Source organism: Cebidichthys violaceus, unplaced genomic scaffold (genome assembly GCF_023349555.1).
Source record: "Cebidichthys violaceus isolate CVI_PGR_0920_01 unplaced genomic scaffold, fCebVio1.0.p SCAF_9, whole genome shotgun sequence".
NCBI classification, from domain to species: Eukaryota; Metazoa; Chordata; class Actinopteri; order Perciformes; family Stichaeidae; genus Cebidichthys; species Cebidichthys violaceus.
Window position 1 is genome coordinate 4,627,958 of NW_027176975.1, and position 20,829 is coordinate 4,648,786.

General features: G+C 43.3%; 1 protein-coding gene across 1 annotated transcript in view; it reads left to right on the forward strand.

Moving 5' to 3' along the window:
- Positions 1-987: 987 nt before the first annotated feature.
- pde4d (phosphodiesterase 4D, cAMP-specific) overlaps positions 988-20,829 on the forward strand; it is a 166,324-nt gene continuing 146,482 nt past the window's right edge. Inside the window, exons 1-2 of the mRNA XM_068703327.1 lie at positions 988-1,185; positions 19,159-19,232. Coding sequence (XP_068559428.1) covers positions 19,188-19,232 — 45 coding nt within the window. The 5' untranslated portion in view covers positions 988-1,185; positions 19,159-19,187. The remainder of the gene's footprint in view (positions 1,186-19,158; positions 19,233-20,829) is intronic.

Genomic DNA, 20,829 nt, shown 5'->3' on the forward strand with positions numbered 1-20,829 from the left:
AGTCACATCACCTCTGGGAATGATTGCAAGTGCGTAAGTGAGTGTGCTTACTTTAATACGTCAAAACATATTCAGTCTTTATTTTTCAATATGTCACAGTCTTCATTCCTGCGTAATCTTCTCAGGAAATGATCCTGAAAAGTCCATCTCTCGTTTTTGGGCTTCTCCAAAATTAATCCGCTTTTGTCATGTAATGTGAGCCCATATTAAAGGAATAGTTCCAACATTTTGGAGAAATACGCTTCTTTGCTTTTTTTGCCGAGAGTAAGTTGAGAAAATCGATACCACTCTCAACTTTTTTTTTTTCAAAGCTTAATTAAACAAGAATGCATTGATTAGTGAGCTTTAAAAGGTGCAGGTTGGCAGAGTTTGCTACCTTAAGAACAGAGGCACAGTAGAGGTTTCCTGTCTTTATGCTAAGCTAAGCTAACCTGGCTGTAGCTTCATATTTAGCGAAAGTCTTCTCAAGAAAGGCAATGTGTGTACTTTCCAAAACGTTGAGCTATTTCTTTCATAGTGTTGATATAGGCAGTGGTGAAGCATGGTCAACCTGGGCGTTGCAGCACCACTGCCAACTCAAAGAAAGGTGCAAAAGCACAATTTTGCAATTTTAAACTATAGCAAAAAAAAAAAAAAAAAAAATCATAGCAAAGAAAAACTCAGGAAAGAATAAATACTGAGTAAATCCTTGGCCACCATTAGCACAACAATTTCCAGAGTTTCGTCACTGACATTCACAACTGCTAAATTATATTTTCCCCCCATTCTGTCAATACTACATCAGTTCTTCCCACTCTGTCTTCCCCCTCTCCTCTTCTCTCCTCTCGTTTAGAGTTTGTCCAACCATGGGAACTTTCAGCAGGAGGAAGAGGAGGAGGAGGAGGAGGGGGGGAGGGAGGGAGGGGTAGAAGGCTGGAGCACGAGAGGCACAAGATTGGCCAAGAGGCAGGAACCACTCTGACATGATTGGCTGTGAGCCTGGGAGCTGTGCGCAGAGTTCCCTCCTTATTCCAGAGAGCATCAGTGAGCAGCGGAGTGTGGGACTGTGTTAGAGATGCACGCCGGATACTTTGGTTTGTTTTGGTTTCTCTGAGTGGGACCCTCGGAGAGCAAACAGAAAACACCGCACGGCAACCAGGAGTGGATAAATAACCTCTTTCTGGAACTTTCTCAAAAAGATATAAAGTAAGTTATTATACTAACCTATTTTCCTCTCTGTCACTCCTCTATAGTAAGCCAAAAGCTCTTCTTGCTATTGGCTTACTATTTGAGAAGAAGTGCCACATCACATACAACAAAACGTAACACATGCATGTACAGTACATGTGCACCTAGATTTCTTTTTTACATGCACTAGATTACTGAGAGCGTGTACTTGCATTCTGTGTCTTTGAGGGATGTAGCCTTGTGCTTCAGAGCAGGGGACGGTGCAGTGCGACTTCACAGTGACCGACCTCATCGGCAAACTTGTCAACCGCAGTGCTTCGCGTTAACAGAGGAGCTCAAGGACTCCCCTCCCGAAATCTCCCGGTGTGACTTTCAGGCTGCAGGGTGGTGGTGGCGGTACTCTGCTATAAATAGGCCTGCTCCAAATTGTGCTGCAGTCACACATACATTCAGAGGGAACAGGAAATGACACAGTCATTGTTTGCATTCGAGTCGGGAGCACTATGATCCTCTCGGCAGCTTCAAAATAATATATAATTTGAGTACAGTGTAAAAGCAAAGTAAAACCTAAGAGAGTGAGAGGAAGGCAAACTGAATTCAACAGAGATGGACAGCAGAAGAAGACAGAGGATGACAGCATCTGTGTGTGTGTGTGTGTGTGTGTGTGTGTGTGTGTGTGTGTGTGTGTGTGTGTGTGTGTGTGTGTGTGTGTTTGGGTGAAAAGTGTTGGCATGTGTCAGAGCTTTCCTTGTTAAACTGCCATATGTGTCGGAGCAATACTCAGCAACTCCCCTTAACTTAAAGGAGGTTATCACCTCTGCTGCTTAGCCAAAGAACAACTCCCTTGATTTTCCTTAGATATGCTTATCAATTATGAATCAAGGTGGATTGCTATAGCAAGATGACTCCACACAAGAGGCAGAGCTTTGTCTTGTTATGATGTGTACTCACTGAACACAGGGCGAGTGAGTTTAAAAAGTGACATCACACAGCATCGTTACACATGAATTAGACCCAGGAGGGTTTAATATAGAGCCAGCTGACCAGCTAACAAACATATGGACCTGTTTATGTTTCATATCCCAACCCCGCTCGTAAGTGGGGACGGAAATGGCATTGTTATAAAGTTTGTTTCATAAAAAAAAAAAAAGGCATCGCTTGCCATGACAGATCGATTCACTCCTTCATTTTGCTTCACTTTGAAGCCGTCTAAACAGAAGACGTTTCGCATGTGACATCAACAAGACAAGCCGCTGTCTCCTGGCCCTTTGTTGCTTCAAAGCAGGGGATTCTGCCTGCTGTTTCTAATAACTACCTGTCTGTCAGCCCGCTTCTCTCCGAGCTCCTTTATTGCAGTGTAGAACACAGGGAGCCTTGTTCTCCACCTGACCTCTACTATGCAAATATATACTGTCAGACTGCCAGCCAAAGCGCTGCCGCCCTCCACCTCCACGTGGACGAGTCCACGAGATGAGAGCGCCGCAACACTGTCCCCATTGTTTCACCTGTGCATCACCTGAGATAAAGACTCTGAACCCGTGTGACAGCGCTCCCCTCCTCACTCCTAGTCCTGTGATGGAGCATCTACCGTGCAAGTCAGATTAGACTGAGTAATGGATGGCTGCGCTGACTCGATGATCCCTTTAAAAACCACACAGCGTCGGAGAAAATGTATTATGAAGCGCACATTCCATCTTTATTTTATCTGTTTGTATCCCCGTTGTTACGTTGCCCCGGGTCTCTTTTCTGAATGAGTGTTGCCGCTTGTTAATGTGAGTGAATGGGAACACAGAGTGATGAGTCTGCTCTGTGTGTACCGCACGGGGACAAAAAGCACCTGCGCTGCTCCTGGATTCTTACCATCGGTCTCCTGAGGAGGACCTCTGCAGCTTTGAGCGATACGGGGAGCGGTGGAGGTTTTTATGGGTTTCCTGAGGTGCAGGGTCAGGGGTCAAGTCGCAGTGGAGGACTGCGGTGTTCGGCGCCAACAAAGTCAAATGTCACACGTTTCCCTGAGCCATTCTTGACATTTTATAAGCGGGAGTTAATGGAAAATTGTACCATTTGCGTCCATAAACATATTCATTACTGTAATAAAGGCAGTGTTTGTTTTCCTCCGCTTTTCTGGCAAGGGATAGTACGCAAAAGTCCTCTAAAGCTCTTGTGCCGAGGCACTGCAATATGCATGCGTACACACACACACACACACACACACACACACACACACACATGAGTGAGCAGTCCCAAAAGCATTTAAGTGTCTTTTTTTTATTGGAAACTCTGTTCCCATAACAATGAGCAGAAAAGTCTCAGGGCTTATAGAGGCCATTCTCTACCGAGCTTCAGTAACTGGGCTGGTTGACTGATTGTAAAAGTCCAGTTCTTTTTAAAGAGATGCTTGAAAGGTATTTTCATCCATTACGTTTACATCTGCTTTTAACTTGTGACAGGAAACACGTTTTTTTGGAATCGAGGATGGTTTGCTGCTTGGGTAAAAGATGTTCCCAGCCTCCAGATGTTTGGCCATATTGTCATGAATCCTGTGACGAATGTGCTGTTTGATATTAAATCCAAGGTGTTTGACCTTTGAACCTTAAATGGAATCTGTTTCCGATTGCACGCCCTTAAAAGGCAGCACCACTGGCACGCTTTGAGACCGTCCCATGACACATAGCAACTTACGAGACATGTCCAAAACACGCATAGAGGAAAAGATCTACTCCTCTCTCTCTGTAGTAAACAATGACCTTCAGCACAGCTGGATGGTATCAGGGGAAACCACAACACAATGTCTTACTATGAAGCCACAGGGTCATGGTCTGCGGTGGGGCAGATAGCCTTTAATTGATGTCATGTACAGCGACATAAGCAGGGATTGACGAAACAGATGACGGAGGCCTCTTTGTTACGTTAGGCAGGAAGAATGACCTCCAACAGACACGAGAGAGGAGAAGAAGAAGAAGAAGAAGAAGAAGGAGAGAGAAACAGCTGGGGCCTTGTGTACTTCCCTTTCCCATTGTTAGACTGGAAGTCCTGTCATTGTGTCTGTTAAAGAGCAACAGTTTAACAGACACACAGCGTCTGATCTGGGATCTGCCCTCGCCTGGATTGTGGGGGGAATAGGTGGGGGGGGGGTTGGGGGGGGGGGGGGTTGTAATGTCTCAAGAGAGAGTGATGGTATGTGCCGGTCATCTTTTGGTCATCTCTCGCACGGCACATCCTGGTGCCGTGTTTACCGAACACAGAATACTTTGTTTTCCTTTGACTGCTCAAAAACTTTCCGTAAACAACTGTTGACATTTTTATTGTTTGGACCGGGTCACGGCAATGTTGCTCTTACAAACACAAGATAGACAGAGGACCAGAAAGTCTTTGTGCCCCTCGCTGACTGGGGGCAATGTTTTTTTTTCCTTTGAGACCCATCACACAAACACAGGGAGGGTCCGTCCAACCCCATTGTGGCTGTATCACAACAGGACAGTATCACATGCAATAGTGAAAAAAAGGAGCGCCGCTTTCAAGGGTTTGAGGGTTGAGCAGCGCAGAGAATTGAGCGTATTCAGCACTCTATGACCTGTTCTTGCCTCACCGCAGCGTCTCCAACAGAGTGAAGCAACTGGATAGTGTTGCACTGTAACATATCAACTTGTCCCTCACCGAGACGTGATTGCAGTGCTTGGAGTAAGCACACACCGCAGAGTAGTTGGAGTTAAGTGCTTTTGACAGCTAGTGTTTGTGCAAGGAAAGGGTGAATAAACATAAGGGGTGGCTCATGGATTATTTGATTATTTTTTTGTTCCCTCTACAACAGGGCCAAAAAGGACTCACTTGAGCTTACTCCTGGTATTTGCATTGAGCCTCCACCTTCCTCTGAACGATATCCACCAGGTGCATGCTTTTCTGCCAGTAGAGAGACGGCCAGTTGGCAAGAGTTATATTAAAACAAGGGCATTTGGTCAGGTGTCCTATATTATTTATCAGGTCACGGTCCTGATAAGAGCCCTGCTTGGTGTAGGACACCGTAAAAGGAGTGAAGCCAGCTAGCTAACATTAGATCAGGCTACATTCACATGTAAAACCCTTTGAAAACACACATCCAGTGCACCTTTTTCCAATACGGTGGTCATTTAAACTAACAAACTGGCTTGGCAATGGCCAGGTCAGTTTTCAGAAGAATAATTGTGTTTTCTCTGTGCGTCTGCATTGAATTATGGTCCTCCTAAATTAGGGATGGGTATCCTCCAAAAGAACTGGCTCGAACAACTTGTACAACATGTGTCCGCCCCCACATGAATTGGCAAACATGTTTAGCTGTTACAAACTGCTGCACTTGACGACAGGGTTAAAAGCCTGCTGTCGTCCAAATGGGACGAGATTGCTTAAATATGGGAGAATAACACTTTAACACTGTGTGTTGACTCATGGGATGTCAATAACATCTCCGCCAGGAGAGTCATGCAATCGCTCACTCGTGTGCGTGCATCCGTGAGTGAGCGTGCACCTCTGTGTCTGTCCACGGCTAATCTCGCATTCCGCTGCAGCAAACTGCATAATATTTTGGGTGCCCCCATTATGGCCATTGACTGCCTGCTGACTCCTCACTCACTACTCTTAATCCCCCCCCCCCCCCGGTCGCACGCTTCTATTGTTTTGAACGGTGTGTTTGGCTAACAGCTTACGGAACTACACACGCAGCTGACTGCATCGCCGCCGCTCAGCTGCAGCAAGAGACACAGTTATTCCTTTAAATTGGGCGTCAACCTCATGTTACGCAAATTGTTGAAAAATTAGACCTGAAGCATAAATAAACGCTTCTGAGACCAAGCTGAGACACGCGCCTGCACAAGGCCGGTGCAGACATCAGACAGAATGTGAGCGTATCTGTTGTGTGAAACATGGGAGTGAAAAACGTGTCTGATCCACTAGATGGGGGGGGGGGGGGGGGGGGGTGCATGGTTTGTATTCATGCAATCAAACAATACAGCACGTTGCAGACTCACCTGGTTGAGATCGGCACTCTACTGATTGCACCCTTCTAGTTGCTCTTCACAAGGTTGTGGAAATTTGTCTTTGATGTGATTTGTGACTGAGAACAAAAAGATAAAGACAGACACGCTGTATTATAAGTATTAATTTGGGTAATTTCCGGTGTCATGGGAAACAAAACATGGCTGTTTCACACAATGTTCTCCCACGCCTCATATTCCTCCAATCATCAGACAAATGTTGTATCCTGTAGTGTGACAGCCTCCTTCATCCACCATCATAACTTCTAATTGGCTGAGCTTTTTGGTTCATGCTGCTGCACTCTATTGCCAAATTTAAGCTTATATTTGCTAATAGTCATCTTACACTATAATATTTCATAAGAGGTTGCATATGAGGTGGATTTCTGGATTTAGATCAAGCTCACTTATTTCCCCTGATGGTAAATTATTTGCAATGTTTGGAGGTTCTTTATTAGGAAATGACTACATGGTGGTTGATGCGCAACTCACAAAGGTTTGATTCCACATGTGTGCGGTTCTGTCTCTAATTTGTTTTTCACGTTCGTCGCAGCCCGTGGTGTGTGTGTGTGTGTGTGTGTGTGTGTGTGTGTGTGTGTGTGTGTGTGTGTGTGTGTGTGTGTGTGTGTGTGTGTGTGTGTGTGTGATAGATGGGTTCAACCCCTATATAGACCTATTACTCATGTTACTGGCTGACTGAAATTGTACAGTGTAAATTAGGCGTATTTCACTCGCCATCAAAAGGCTTATAATCTACACTGAAAAGCACACCACATCATCTTGTTGTTAGAGCACAACAATACAGTCCCAATAATAGCTCACCATTACAGACAGATATCTGAATGTCCCATAATTTTCTTATCCTCCCTATAATCCCATTTATCTGTTATTTATCTGTCAACGGATCTGCGATGGGGCTTCACTGCACACAGACACACAAAATGGTCCCTCGAAATGAGTTTGCCCTCTTCCTGGTTTCATTTTTCCGCTGGTTCAAACTAGATGAATGCTTTCTGTTGTAAAACGTCACTCTCCATTTCGCTTTCTCACTCCTACTCCCTGTTTCTCTCACAACAGTGGGTGGAAGGGTATTCGGCGGAGTCTCAGGGTCTAATTCACTGTGACCATCTAAGGACGTTGGCTCACAAGCCTCGGGCAGACCTCAATTCATCTCACAGCCTATCTCATAACATGTTGATCTGTAGAGTAGAGATGTGTTCGCGCTGGGCTCTGTCACATAAATCAGTCAAACAAATGATCAAGTTATATACGGTAGCAGGGCTTTAAACAATGTACCGAATATAATTTAATGGATACAGTAGAAGTATTACTTTACTGAATGCATACAGTATGACCCCTGCGTGCTTTACTGCATTCTCAGGTCATCCATCGTGGGGTTAGTGAAGTTTCTACTGAAATGAGCTGTTGTGAAGTTTCATGCACTGCAGCATTGGCTTGTTGAAGGTGAAGTAAGCATTGTCTTTACTTTACATGCACAAATTCTACAGTTTAAATAGCTGAGGGGAGTCAGGAGTTTGTGACTAATCTGTTCTGCTGTTTTACTTTGACTCAGCCTCAGCAAGAAGTCACTAACTATCTAGCCCTAATTAATGGGAAGCGTTTTCTCTGGGCGAACAAGTTGGTCTGCCGGTTGGTTTTATGGTTGTCTGCTATTACGTAGGCAAGATGCTAGCATTTCTGTGGTTTGATGCTGCTTCAAGCTAGCACATCGGATCATTGCAGGGGTTCACTGGAGAAATCAGCCATGTCCTCCTTGTATTTCTGCCACTGGAAATGTTTTTATAAAAACAAGATTACAGATATGTAATCAGCTTTCTGGCTCTACTCATTTAATCCGAGGCCAAACTAAGCCTTCCGAGGGTGGGCCTTTACATAACTAGAGGAGAAATCAGGAACAACATTTCACCTCTGAGCCCGCTAAGGTTTGGCCATCCTTTCCTCAGCTCATCGGTTTGTCTGCTTTGCTTACCTTAACCCAGTTTAGCAGTCACACAAACTGCCCGTGAACGTTTGAACGTTATCATGTGAGGGTCTCTTAAGGACAAAACACTGTTAGGTCTCAACTCTCTCGCAGACAAAGGAAGGCCGCACGTCTCCCACTGCTGCGTCTTTTGTCAGCAAAGCAGTGTCAAAAAATTAGCTGGTCCAAGTTAAAATCAAATCAAAAGATATTTGATAACTACAGAAGCAAAACAGTAGCAAACAAATGAAATTGAGATCCAATCCAGGCCACCGGGCAGACTAGAGTGTCTGGCTGATGGCCCCCAGAAGATCTGAAGATGGCCGGCAATTCACAGTCCCTTTCGTCCCAAAGAAAAGTCTCATGGTTCACATTCTTTACCCCATCGATCAGCTTAATGATTGTCTGAAATCCAATAAACTCCTCCTTGGCCTATGACCCGTTGTTCTGTGGTCGGTCCTCCTTCAGCCAGCGCGTATCCTTCCCCCGCTCCTGGCACATACCTCAAACCCCATCTCTTACAAACACTCAATGCATGAAATGACCACACTCCTCGGTTTAAACTCCTACAAGTAAACACACTGTGACACATAATATCCAGCACTAGGAATGCTTTAACACTTAAATTCCTCACAAAACCCCAAACAACTAAGATACACTGAGGTACTCCTCTGCCCTCACTACAGGTGTAGGTGTAGGTGCACTACGACGAGCTAAACGCGCCTCCAATAAAGGTTGATGCCAGAAGTTAGTTGTTCTTTGAAGTCTTCAATAGAAGAAAGCAACTCAAGATTTTTTTCCTGAACGTATGCTTATGTACCAGTGGCTAATGTTAGCAAGCCAGCTAAGAACGTAGCCATAGCTAATTAAGCCGCGCAACATTGTTAGCAGGAGGCATACTCCTCTCATGAGCTACTCCTCTTAGCATCTCATAATTATCTCATGATTATGAGATGCTAAGTTATAATTATAATCATAATTATGAGATGCTAAGTTATAATTATGAGATACTTATTTTGAGATTGTATCCACAGAGTCCACAAAACTAAAAGTAAAAGGTTAAATATATAACAGTTAGCCCAACAGTAAACATTTAACTTTAAGTCTGGTGTTCTCTGTGATACTGTGTGCGCATCCACATGGAAGACATTCAGTCTCCTAAAACATTGTGGGACAGAAAAGGTGTAACACTGACAGAGCAGACACATTCACAGGAGCTATTGTGCCAAGGGGGAAAATCGTGTCCTGTCTGCTGAAATTGGTCTAATGTACTTGGATGCAGTGTCAGGGTTTTCTCTCTCTCTCCGTGTGTTAGTGTGGCAAACCTCTGATAGCAGCACGGTGTGCTGTGCGCCTCACAATAAGCAGCAATACTTTGGAAAGTAAATTCGACTTTGGTCTGGATTTTTAAACGATGACAATGCAATCATTACATTTTCCAGTTTGACCCACAGTATAGGAAATAAGTAAGGCTGCTCACCATGTTTCAAATAATGCCAGCCTCCAACATAAATGCATCTGTCGTTGCATCTGTGTGTTTAGTCTGGTACATTTCCCCAAGTCTATGTTAACATATGGGCAGCAACCGGCGAGGCACCACAGTTTGAGTTACGCTGCCAGTCATTCTCTAACTAGCCGGGTCATTAGAGGGGCGGAAAACCACGAGGACTGGGTTTGCGACCTTGCCATTGAGCAGCATGGCTGTGTTCAGTCAGTCAGCGGTGTCCCGTATTGAATCGTGTTGGATGAGAGAGATGCCGGCTGAGATCGGCCTCACCACTCGCGTGCCTGCTGTCTGCTGCTGGGCTGTACAGATAGGAGTGAGTCATCCCCAGCTCTGCAGGGCCTACTCCTGCCTTCGGTCAGTGATGTCATTCGGCCGTAGCGGGCCATGTGTACGAGGGGAACGGGATCGCAGACAATGCCTTGTGTGTGTGTGTGTGTGTGTGTGTGTGTGTGTGTGTGTGTGTGTATATAAGAGGGTTAGAAAAAGAGGCTCTGGGTTCACGAAAAACGTCTGAAATGCTTAAAAAATCTGCAATATTATATCAGCAGAACTATGACTGGTGGGCCTACAGCATAGTGGCAGCTGCTATGTAAACAATGTATGGTGTAAATTAAGATAATTACTGTGGATTAAAAAACAACAAAAGAAAAAATGACAACATATATATTGTGTAGCATGTTTTTATGAAACATAATAGAGGAAAGAAAAGGTATCAGGAGTCAAAACCTGGTGTGACACACAGCTCTCTGGAGACCTCTGCTGGCACTTGAGAGCAAAGCAGCACACTGTGTTGAATTTAACTCTCTTTTAACTATCTTTTGTTTTTCTAATGTTATTTTTCATTCATTTGTCATTCTGCTCTTTGTTGATAACACACCAAAGTGGCTTGTAGCTGCTGCTGTCTGGGACACTGTGTCGTAATTCACTGCAGGCTTCACACAGCTCTTTCTTTGGTTTAACTGGTCCACAGTGAGCTGTAAACTGGGCCTGACACAAAGGCTTCCCTAATTATGAGCCAGTAGTGAGAAGCAAGAAGTACAGTTTTAAAGGCCACAGACAACAGTCTTTTTCCTCCAGTTAGCCTCTAAATTGGCTCTTAAAACAAATCACAGTAAAATAAGATATTTATTCTTACTTTATAGACCGCAGTGACCGGCCAAGACTAATTCAATTACACAGAATTTACAGAACTGCTGCGGCTGGAACATTGACTGTCTATAAGAAGTGGACGTAGTCATCGTGACGTCAATTAACTTTCATGAAAGTTGGAAGACGGGTCCCGTTCGTAGCCCCGCCCTAAAGCACACCCTGCCTTTTCCTGTGTTTTACTCTAAATGGGACCGTAATTTATGAAATGAGCATCATGTTGTATGGAAGAAGACTTGAAACTACGGCTGAGACCCTAAACTCACTGTTTACATTGTTATTGAGGTCATAAGGTAATTTTCTCATAGACTTCTTTTTGCAGCTGGAAGCGTGGTTAATGAGCGTCATGAAAGTTAACCAAACAGTAAAGTTGCAGACTGTAAAACAGTGAGTTTATTAAAGGCCAGCTCCGTTTATAGTGGCATTCATTGACGTTAAGGATATGTGAGAGTTTGTAAAAATGGAATTGTCGTACATTTTTGACAGACCATAAAATCAGCATGAACTCTAATAACACTTACTCAAAGAAACGTGGCAACATCTTTAAACATGTATTAAGTCATGAAGATTGCACTGTAAAGGGATACTCCAGTGATGTAGTATTGCACTGCTATTAAGTTGAGTCTGAGATATTCAGACTGTTACACGCATGTGACGAGTAAACAGACTTCATTTGTAAAATACTGCAGGTGAAAGCTTGATGAATTGATTTTTCAACAAGAGATCAAATTTTAATTATGAATGCTAGAATGTTAAACGACCCTGAGCTCCTTTTTTTAAAAAATAGCTTCAAATCCGTAGCCAGAAAACGACTCACTTCTTGTACATGCATACAACGTGTAACTAATCACATTTTGTACTGAAGAATTTATTAACATATTCCGGTGAAGAAAAATACGTTAACCTGGGAAGAAATGGCATCTCAGTTAATGGAGATAGAAAGCCAGACGCCTTTATGTATGAAATCCTGCCAGGTGCAGCTCTACAACATCCCCTGGAGCGCTCAGCGGGGGCTTTGAGTTCAACTGAATGTGCAATAGACCCACATGCAGTCGATCTTACCTGATCAAAAATAATCCTTTTTGATTTTTATGCCATAGGCTTCCTCATTTCATATTTTTTTCCTCCTCCATGTTTAATAATAATAAAAAAAAAAAGATGTTAGTTGTTCTAAAAGGCTCAGGAGTGTATTTGTTATCGGTTATTCAGCTTCTAGTGAAAGTGATAGAAAGGTCGCCCCTCCTTAAGTGCTGAGAGATCCAATGAATTGTCTTAAGTACCTGGAAAATAAATGATTTCAATCAAATAGACTTCCACTGCCGGTGCACAGTTGAATATCAAACTGTATCCCACAACTGATGAACACAATTTCACAGCACAAACAGCACAACAATAAAATATGTGAGTCATACTTGGGTCTGCCAGACAATTGGTGGAATATAAGACAATTATTTTTCAAGGAGCCAGAGGTGTGAGAGCTAATTTACATTTCAAGTTAATGTTATTGTATTTTCCTCCCTGGTCCACTCGCTGTGAAATGGTTTGGAGCCGCTACAAAGGGCTCATCGTCGTCAACAAAGAGTGCTACGGGAATGAATGGAAGGGAAATTGAGCTATTTTGCCAGGTATGGCTCAGCTACTTTCATTTAATCCATACTTGAAGAGTGAATTGGAGCTGCATATGATCAAGTGTACAGGTTTGAAGTATAGAATAAGAACTGAAATAATCCCTCCTGGAATAGAGAGCCTGCACCGAGTGACAGCACACATCTAATCACCTGTAGGTGGTGTTTCAGGGGTTTGTGCGCGCACACACACACACACACACGTATGTAGCCATGCCTTTGAGTTTTAGTGCCTGAGTGTGTGATGGTGATACAGGAGGTGACAGCTCTCCGGTGGTTTGTTGGAAGCTGATTTATGTGACGTATGGATTGAGGGATTGCTTTGGCAGTTCATTGTAGTCCTCCCAAGGTCAGCCAAAGAAAGACAGTGACCGCTGAGGATCCGCCGCTCCTCAGCGGTGTCTCCTCACACACGACGGTTTCACTGGCCGTCGAGGCTCCTCTTTTGTGCTCTGTGCTGTTGTGTCTTGTAAGTGCAGCACCACTTGGAGGAGCCACTGCTATGTTGCGGCTCAGTCAGCGTGGGCTGGAAGGCGGCTGCTGCTGCTCAACACTGAGGACTGAGACTTATTTTCCATTCATTTATCCCCCCCCCCCTCCACACACACACACACACACACACACACACACACACACACACACACAAGAGCCCATCTTACTTCAAAAGTGGTTCGGCACTGATCTTAAAGCTGCAATCAGTGGCCACAATACAATTACCAAATCAATAGGATAACAATTTGAGCTGCCATCTTTAGATAAGTGAAGGAACTCCTCGAGGTGGAAGAATCCACTTCAGTCCTTTGCTGTGAAATGAAATTGGATGGAGGGAGCAGGGAGCTTTTAGTGAGCATCAAACAAGTGCCACTGCATATTTACTCTGAAAACACTGTGATGTGCCGCATTATGGGGTTGTAATTTATTTTAATTTGGAGAAGCTAAGATGGAGCTTTGCGACAGCGTTGTCTGATTTACTTCACGATTGCTTCATTTTATGTATCTGGAATTGACTATTAACGTGTAATCCTCCAGTGGCTTTTTCGCCACAATATTAGCTTGACAAATTTAGCAAAAAAAAGCGCTCTTGATTAATATGATCTATGCAGAGCACACAACGAGAACGAGAACAAAAGTGACTGGCCATTTCAGCAAAGCCACAGCGCCTGCACATCTCAGCTGATTGAATGGCTACAATAAAAGGCTGAGATACTTTTGAGTGATTATTCAATAAGCAGCTGTGGGAGCTCAACAAGAAAAGAAGAAAAAAAAAAAGGAGACGTTTCACACAGTGGCTGAAATTTAGAGCACATTAGATAGCCATGACCTTCTACTGCCGGGTGAGGAGAAACCATTGCTCAGCTCAATTTTTGCTCGCTCGCCTAATGTGATCACACAGAACAAACTCCCATCGCTCTCCTAAAGATGGCAGGAAGTTAATTGAAAAAGCCAACAGAGAATGTATCAAGAGGACAGGGGGAAAGGCATGGCACGTGCAGAGGGCAGTTTTTGCGTCTGGATCGCTCAGGTAGAGGGTTCTGTAGGTCCAATCGCACCTAACCTAACTAATGCTCGAGCCCAGACAGAAATCAACCCCATGTGGTTTGCGCTGTGGGCACACGGCGCGCCGCCACACTGATTCATCACACGCATACAGACACACATACAATAAGGGCTTCCTGCCTCCAATACAGAAATAGACAAAACACTTGTTTTGTTTTTGCGGCAAAACTCTGGTGTTGCTGACTGGCGGGTGGCTGGCAAGCTCCAATGAGACCAGTAAAAGTAAATTGTCTGGGCGATATCTTCTGTTATTTTATATCTCGATAACGATGCTTATCACGATATATACCACGTTTTCTAACGGCTCAATAAATACATATTCTATATGAAACAACAACATGGTAAAGCCTATGTTCGGATACCATTGCGTGACTCAAATAGTTGACAAATCAAAAGTATTTTCCCGTTTGATTAAGAACTTTAGTGCAAAATGAACGTTACAGTTTGAATTGAAATTATAGAGGAAAAAAATGAATACATATTGCCAGCTATATGCTGGCTATGTTTACGTGGCTGCACACAAATACAGAGTAATCAGATGAAGACATCTGACATTTAATATAACCACACTGGCGTATTCTCAGGAGCAGAATGCTTATCAATTCAGACTTTCTGAGCAATTTGAGTTGTTTTTTTTTAAATTACCAATTAAAACGACACAATTGTGTCTCACGATGTAACGATGTAATCACGCTGCCATGCCATTGAAAGAGGATTAATGATCCTATTGAAGTGTCGCCGTGTCATGGGACTGATCATTCAGCATACAAATATATTTGTGTCACAGTGATGCATGAATGATCTTTGCAGCCCAGTTCACATTGCTGTGGTGGCGAAGATTTTAGAAAGCATGAGTGGTCATCGGCTGCAGTTTTAATTGATAATTTGCATGTCAAAATACTTCACCCCCCCCCCCCCCCAGTGCAGCTTTCAGGAGCATCCAGTATAACAAGGTGAATAATAATGTCTGGCTGAGATCAAGAGCGTGATGTTGTTTATCCATCTTTTTCTCTCTCTCTCTCTCTCTGTGTGTGCTTTGTATCTGCGCCATGTCTCCTGCTGATTCAGCTTTTGCTAAATTAGCTTCGTGCTCTCAAGGCTGAAATCCACATTGTTTTGGAGAATCATCATATTTGAGCTCGAGGCCCATCCTGAGGACACAGCGAGAGACGGAAAGAGGGAGAGTTTATTTCAGCTATTTCAACAGCTCCTTCCAGCCATGCTAGACCTTTAGTCGAACTAGAGCGACCGGGATGCAATTTTTATATGTGGCCGATAATGACACAACAGTTTTGCACTAAGACACAAGAGTTCTTGCCCGGTTGCAAATTGTCAGCTGCACCGCCGCGTTCAGGAAATCGCTCCACCCGTTAATTAGAGTTTTCTCAGTCCGTGTCGAGCGCTACATGCAACCAGAGAAGAGCGGGATTGACTGAAATAGCTGTTTACAGTTTCAGAACTGCAGTCTTGACAAATGCAAAATAATTGACTGGGTTTTCCTAACAGGCGCCGGTTACAATAGACGTGCAGCCGTGTAGGATGTGTCAAGTACAACACAGCCAGCAAGGCTTTTTTTTTTTTTTTTTTTTTTGCAGACAGCTTAATCATGAGGACTTACATCATTATAACACTGCAGAGGGATGGCGAAGTGTGAGATGCCAAGAAATGTTTGACTGAAAATTTCAATATCGCTGTTGCCATGTTAAGGGATTTCGGTGGCTCCATTGAGACACATCGGTTATGATATCCAGAGCCGGTAAGTGTGGTTAATCATGATGGCTCATTGCAGTTAACACTCGCAGAGAGCGCTGCATATGAGCAGAGGTCAAGGCTGTGGTTTGCCCGGAGGTTAGTTTGTGCTCCATGCTGATGATTACAGCTTTATGTGCAGATTACACTCCCACTGCAGCAAAGCCTCTCACAGCAGAAGAGGATCTACATTTTCACATTGTCTTGCCGTGATAAGTTGGTGCACCTTTCAGTCTTACGGAGTGAAATTGACCTCGAAATGGTAACAAATATGTTATGTAGTATGTATTATATGTACATCTAAATGTCTAGAGATAACAATTAAGATTTAGAAATGTAGAAATGAAACAATTAGTGCATCATTTCAGGTATTCACAAATACTTTCCAATCTACACACAAATACCAAGCATTTAGTGGAAACCTGGGACATCTGGGCTTTCGGGGAAATCGTGTGTAATTTCAATTTCAATGTGGGAAAGACGTTTTTATAAATCGACAGAGTAGCTTGACATCCCTCGATTAGAAGACATACATTTACCAACCATATACTCTATACAGTAGCCTATAAATGTCAATATAGGCTATGGTTTAAATAAGCTCAAAAACAAATTTGAAATGGGTTAAGAAATGTAGACGTTATAATGCTTTTTATCCAGAACAATAGCAGCACCTGTGTTTAGTCGGTCCGCTCCAATATGGTGGTGATGTTGATGCAAGTCCACCACCTAGTACCAGTCCCTTATTTAAACTTTACGTTCATACGCTACTGTATAGAGTACAAAGTTGTGCTCTAATCAAGGGATGATGAGCTAGCCTGTCGATTTAGATTATACATGACTTCACCGAAAGCCCAGATGTCCCCCTTTTCTACTAGCATTTAAACGCAGCATACGTTTTGTAGATCTGTGTGGAGCTGAAACTCCACACATAAAGAGTTACTTTATCCGAACGTAGCAGGCGATGCATTAACAATGAGCAATCTGTAAATACACTGCTTGGCCAAAAAAAAAGGTCGCCACCTGGATCATCATGCCTAGTGCCTACTGTACAAGCCTGTGGGGGCAGTGCTATGATCTGGGGTTGCTGCAGTTGGTCAGGTCTAGGTTCAGCAACAGTATGTGCTCAAAGAATGAGGTCAGCTGACCACCTGAATATACTGAATGACCAGGTTATTCCATCAATGGATTTTTTTCTTTCCTGATGGCGCGGGCATATTCCAAGATGACAGTGCCAGGATTCATCGGGCTCAAATTGTGAAAGAGTGGTTCAGGGAGCATGAGACATCATTTTCACACATGGATTGGCCACCACAGAGTCCAGACCTTAACCCCATTGACAATCTTTGGGATGTGCTGGAGAAGGCTTTGCGCAGCGGTCAGACTCTACCGTCATCAATACAAGATCTTGGTGAGAAATTAATGCAACACTGGATGGAAATACATCTTGTGACATTGCAGAAGCTTATCGAAACAATGCCACGGCGAATGCGTGCCGTAATCAAAGCTAAAGGCGGTCCAACGAAATATTAGAGTGTGTGACCTTTTTTTTTGGTGGCGACCTTTTTTTTGGCCAGGCAGTGTAAATGCAAAAGACAAATTAATAATAATATAATAGTCAAACAATTTAAGACAATTGTGTACGCAGGTAGCTTTTCAAAGGCCAAATAGGATCAGATTTGTGTAGTTGAACTTAAAATCTCTATGTAAAATATTAATGTTGACTCTAGTAAAACTATTTCACATGTGTTCAAATTGCTTGGTATTTGTGCGTAGATTGGAACACGCATTTGTGAATACCGGAAATTATGCACAATTCTTTGTATATTCCTACATCTTGTTTTTTATTTGCAGTTCATGTACATTTGCGACCACTTTGAGGTCAAAATAATAAACCCAGAGGTGTAACTAAATGTGTAAATACTTGCAAAGTAAACATGATATGGTGTGACTGTTGGATGCCGCTTTGATAAACAGCGGTGGAGGATAGTATGCTAAGAAAACTCTGACAACGAGGAATGCAGGCGCTATTTACTTTACCAATGTGTGTCTAATATATGTGCATGTGTATTCTTGGTGCTGTGCATGTATTCCAGCCACTGCAGAGTGATGCACATGGTGTTCTTTAAGCAACATTAACATCACGCAAAGCCTGTGCACCATGTCATAACCAATCCCTCTCCTCTCCTCTCCTCTCCTCTCCTCTCCTCTCCTCTCCTCTCCTCTCCTCTCCTCATAGCCTAGCTCTGTCTGTTTTTCTGTCTGCCGTTATTAACTGGTCGAGCTGTCGCTCCGTATCTGTTTAGTAGAGATGGGCCCGAGCTAACAGACCGGGGTGGAGGATAATGTGTTACCCATTTTGCTGTTCTCTCATTCACAGTGCATCCAGTGTTGCTGATGAGTCCTGGTAGACAGGGATAATGCGGAGATGGTGTTGTTTCTGAGCTCACGGAAGATACAAATGAAGGCGTATTTAGTAAAAAAAGCAGGGAGGGAAAATGTATTATTCAGGGTCGGCATTATGCGCATTCACACACAACCTGATAGAAAGATACAGGGCAGGAGCTAGAGCAAAATGAGGAGCGGCAAATTGTCTTCTTACTTCCTTGATACTTCTCGCTGGTTGATAACAACAAGACAAATCTAGACGTGACATGAAAGCCTGAACAGCAGGCTGTCTGTTTGCGCTCCAATCAAACCCCACCAGGAATCGGATTATTTACTTCTTTGTGGATCTATGGGGTTTTTCCGCATGTCTCAACACTTTACACTCTGCGAACGGTTGTGGACATCCAGTTCAGCACACTTGATCTTTCTGTCTTTGTGTGTGTGTGTGTGTGTGTGTGTGTGTGTGTGTCAGAGTGAGAGAGAGAGAGAGAGAGAGATGAGAGATACAGGCAGGTGTAGGCTCGGGGTTATTAAGCCAGGTAAACAGAACAGGGTTGTGTAACTCTGGCTGATAATTCACTGACCTTTACCTTTTACACCCTAATGCATATAGTAGGCCGGTAAATCCCAGCATGGCTTCTTTCTCAACACACACACACGCGCACACACACACACGCACACGCACTAGTGCCTGGTTGTCTAGGAGATCAAAGCTTTCATATTCTCAAACCACAAAGCCCCTGGGAGGTGGCATGAAGTTACCTCAGCCTGTCAAGATGTCTTGCTTGAAAACAATAACCAACACATTTCAAAATAACCCATACACTGCATATGAATTCTTCACAGATTTTTCATTTAGTTAAAAACTCATTTTTTCATCCATGTAAATCCAACAGAACGTTTGATTTACTTTATTTTACAGTTTACATGCCAAGTCTGGAAATGAGATGGGCCGGCTCCTCACAAAATGTTTTTTCTTTTCTTTTGTATTCTTTTGCTGATTGGCCCTCTCCGATTATCTCTGTGCGACGGAAGCCTGCCTGTTTTCAGAGGTGGCACGCACCATGCAAGAGAATGAGCGGTCCGGGGACGACAGCCAGCGGGACATTGTAAGTGAACACCAGCTTTTGTTTTTTATTTATTTTTCCCTTTACATCCTTTCATCTTTCATCTACACATAACTCTACATCTTGACGGTCATTGTTATGTCTTCTATTGTTCTCCATTATTTGTAATTATGTAAAGGCTTCGTATACGTCTTGCAGATGTCCTGATTCAGATTATATGTCTGGCATTTATGGATCCCATGATTATTTAAGTTTGGGTAGCACTTCTAATTATAGAGCGACCCGATAATTTCGGGGAATTACACACCAGTTTTGACCATTAGTGGTGCTGCTCACTAGAATGATTTTAATTGGGCTATTTCGCATGGACATCCCGGGATAAGTGAGGTGGAATCTTTATTGTGTATAGAAGGACAGATGGTTTCTCCATACCTAGAATACAAACGAAGAGGCCTCCGTGAAGCAGAATTTAAACGAAGCAAAATAACGTCAGGTACGTTACCATTAGCTGTAGAAAGAAGTCAAAAAAAGGCTTCGTCCGTTGAATGATTCAGGTGAGATTTAAGATAAAAGTCCATTTAGTCTTTTAGCATACACATGCTTGGTGAGCATACATGACAACCAACAATTTGAATGGTTTCATCTTTGATGTTAGTATCCAATACTGTCAACCGTAGTATTTATAGCACCATCTTATACAATGAGCACTCGAGTTTAAAAATCTCCGTTATCACCCATCCCCCACAACAGCCACCAGCAACATCTTAGCGACTGTATCTGGGCACTTGCATGATGTCGTCGGAGTTGCGTGCAAGCTGTCCGTCACCCACCACTATCCATCTGGATTTAATAAGCAGGTTTCTGGAAATCCTAACAAACAACTTGAGAGGTCAGAGCTGCTGTGTTCCAGGAGAGATGGAGCTCGGATAGAGCACTACAGACACTATCGAGCTTATTTTCCACACCGTGCATGAATAAGATATTCCATCACACCCCTTGGTTGTTGACCTTGAGTCGACGTCCAAATAGGGCCAGTGTGCGAGTCTTTTCGAATTGGCTGACGTCAGAGAGGAAATGCGTTAAGCATGCAGATGGGGTATTTCCCTTTGAAAGACTGCTGTAAGTTTGCCACCTGGTCCACCTTGACTTTGCCGGTATAGAAACCGTATTATTATCAGCTTTACATTTCAAATGCATTTTGCTGTAGCTCCGTGGGATATTGATGTACAAATCGGACGTTAATGATATTAAATCGGTGTTATATTCAGCGCTGCTTTCAGAAAATCTAAATTGATGTTGATGAACTCTTTGTCTCTCCTGTGGGGAAACGCTGAAGCCAGAGGACATGATTGCCTAGAAGGTAGACTGCTCAGGCTGATGCATAACATTACATTTAAACAAAAAGCATGTGGCCCCACTGGCATACTATTAAAAAGAGCTGCAGAAACAACAACAGTGACAGTTACAAATTACCTTTTAAAATGGAATAAGATCACGACTAATGGAAAAAAAAAAAACTGATTGATGAGTCACACTGAAGAGGTATTCAATTTTAAAATTACACAACTGCACATTACAAAAAAAAAACAAAAAATGTCCTGGGGAAAAATAATGTAATTGTGACTGTTTTCTCCCTTCG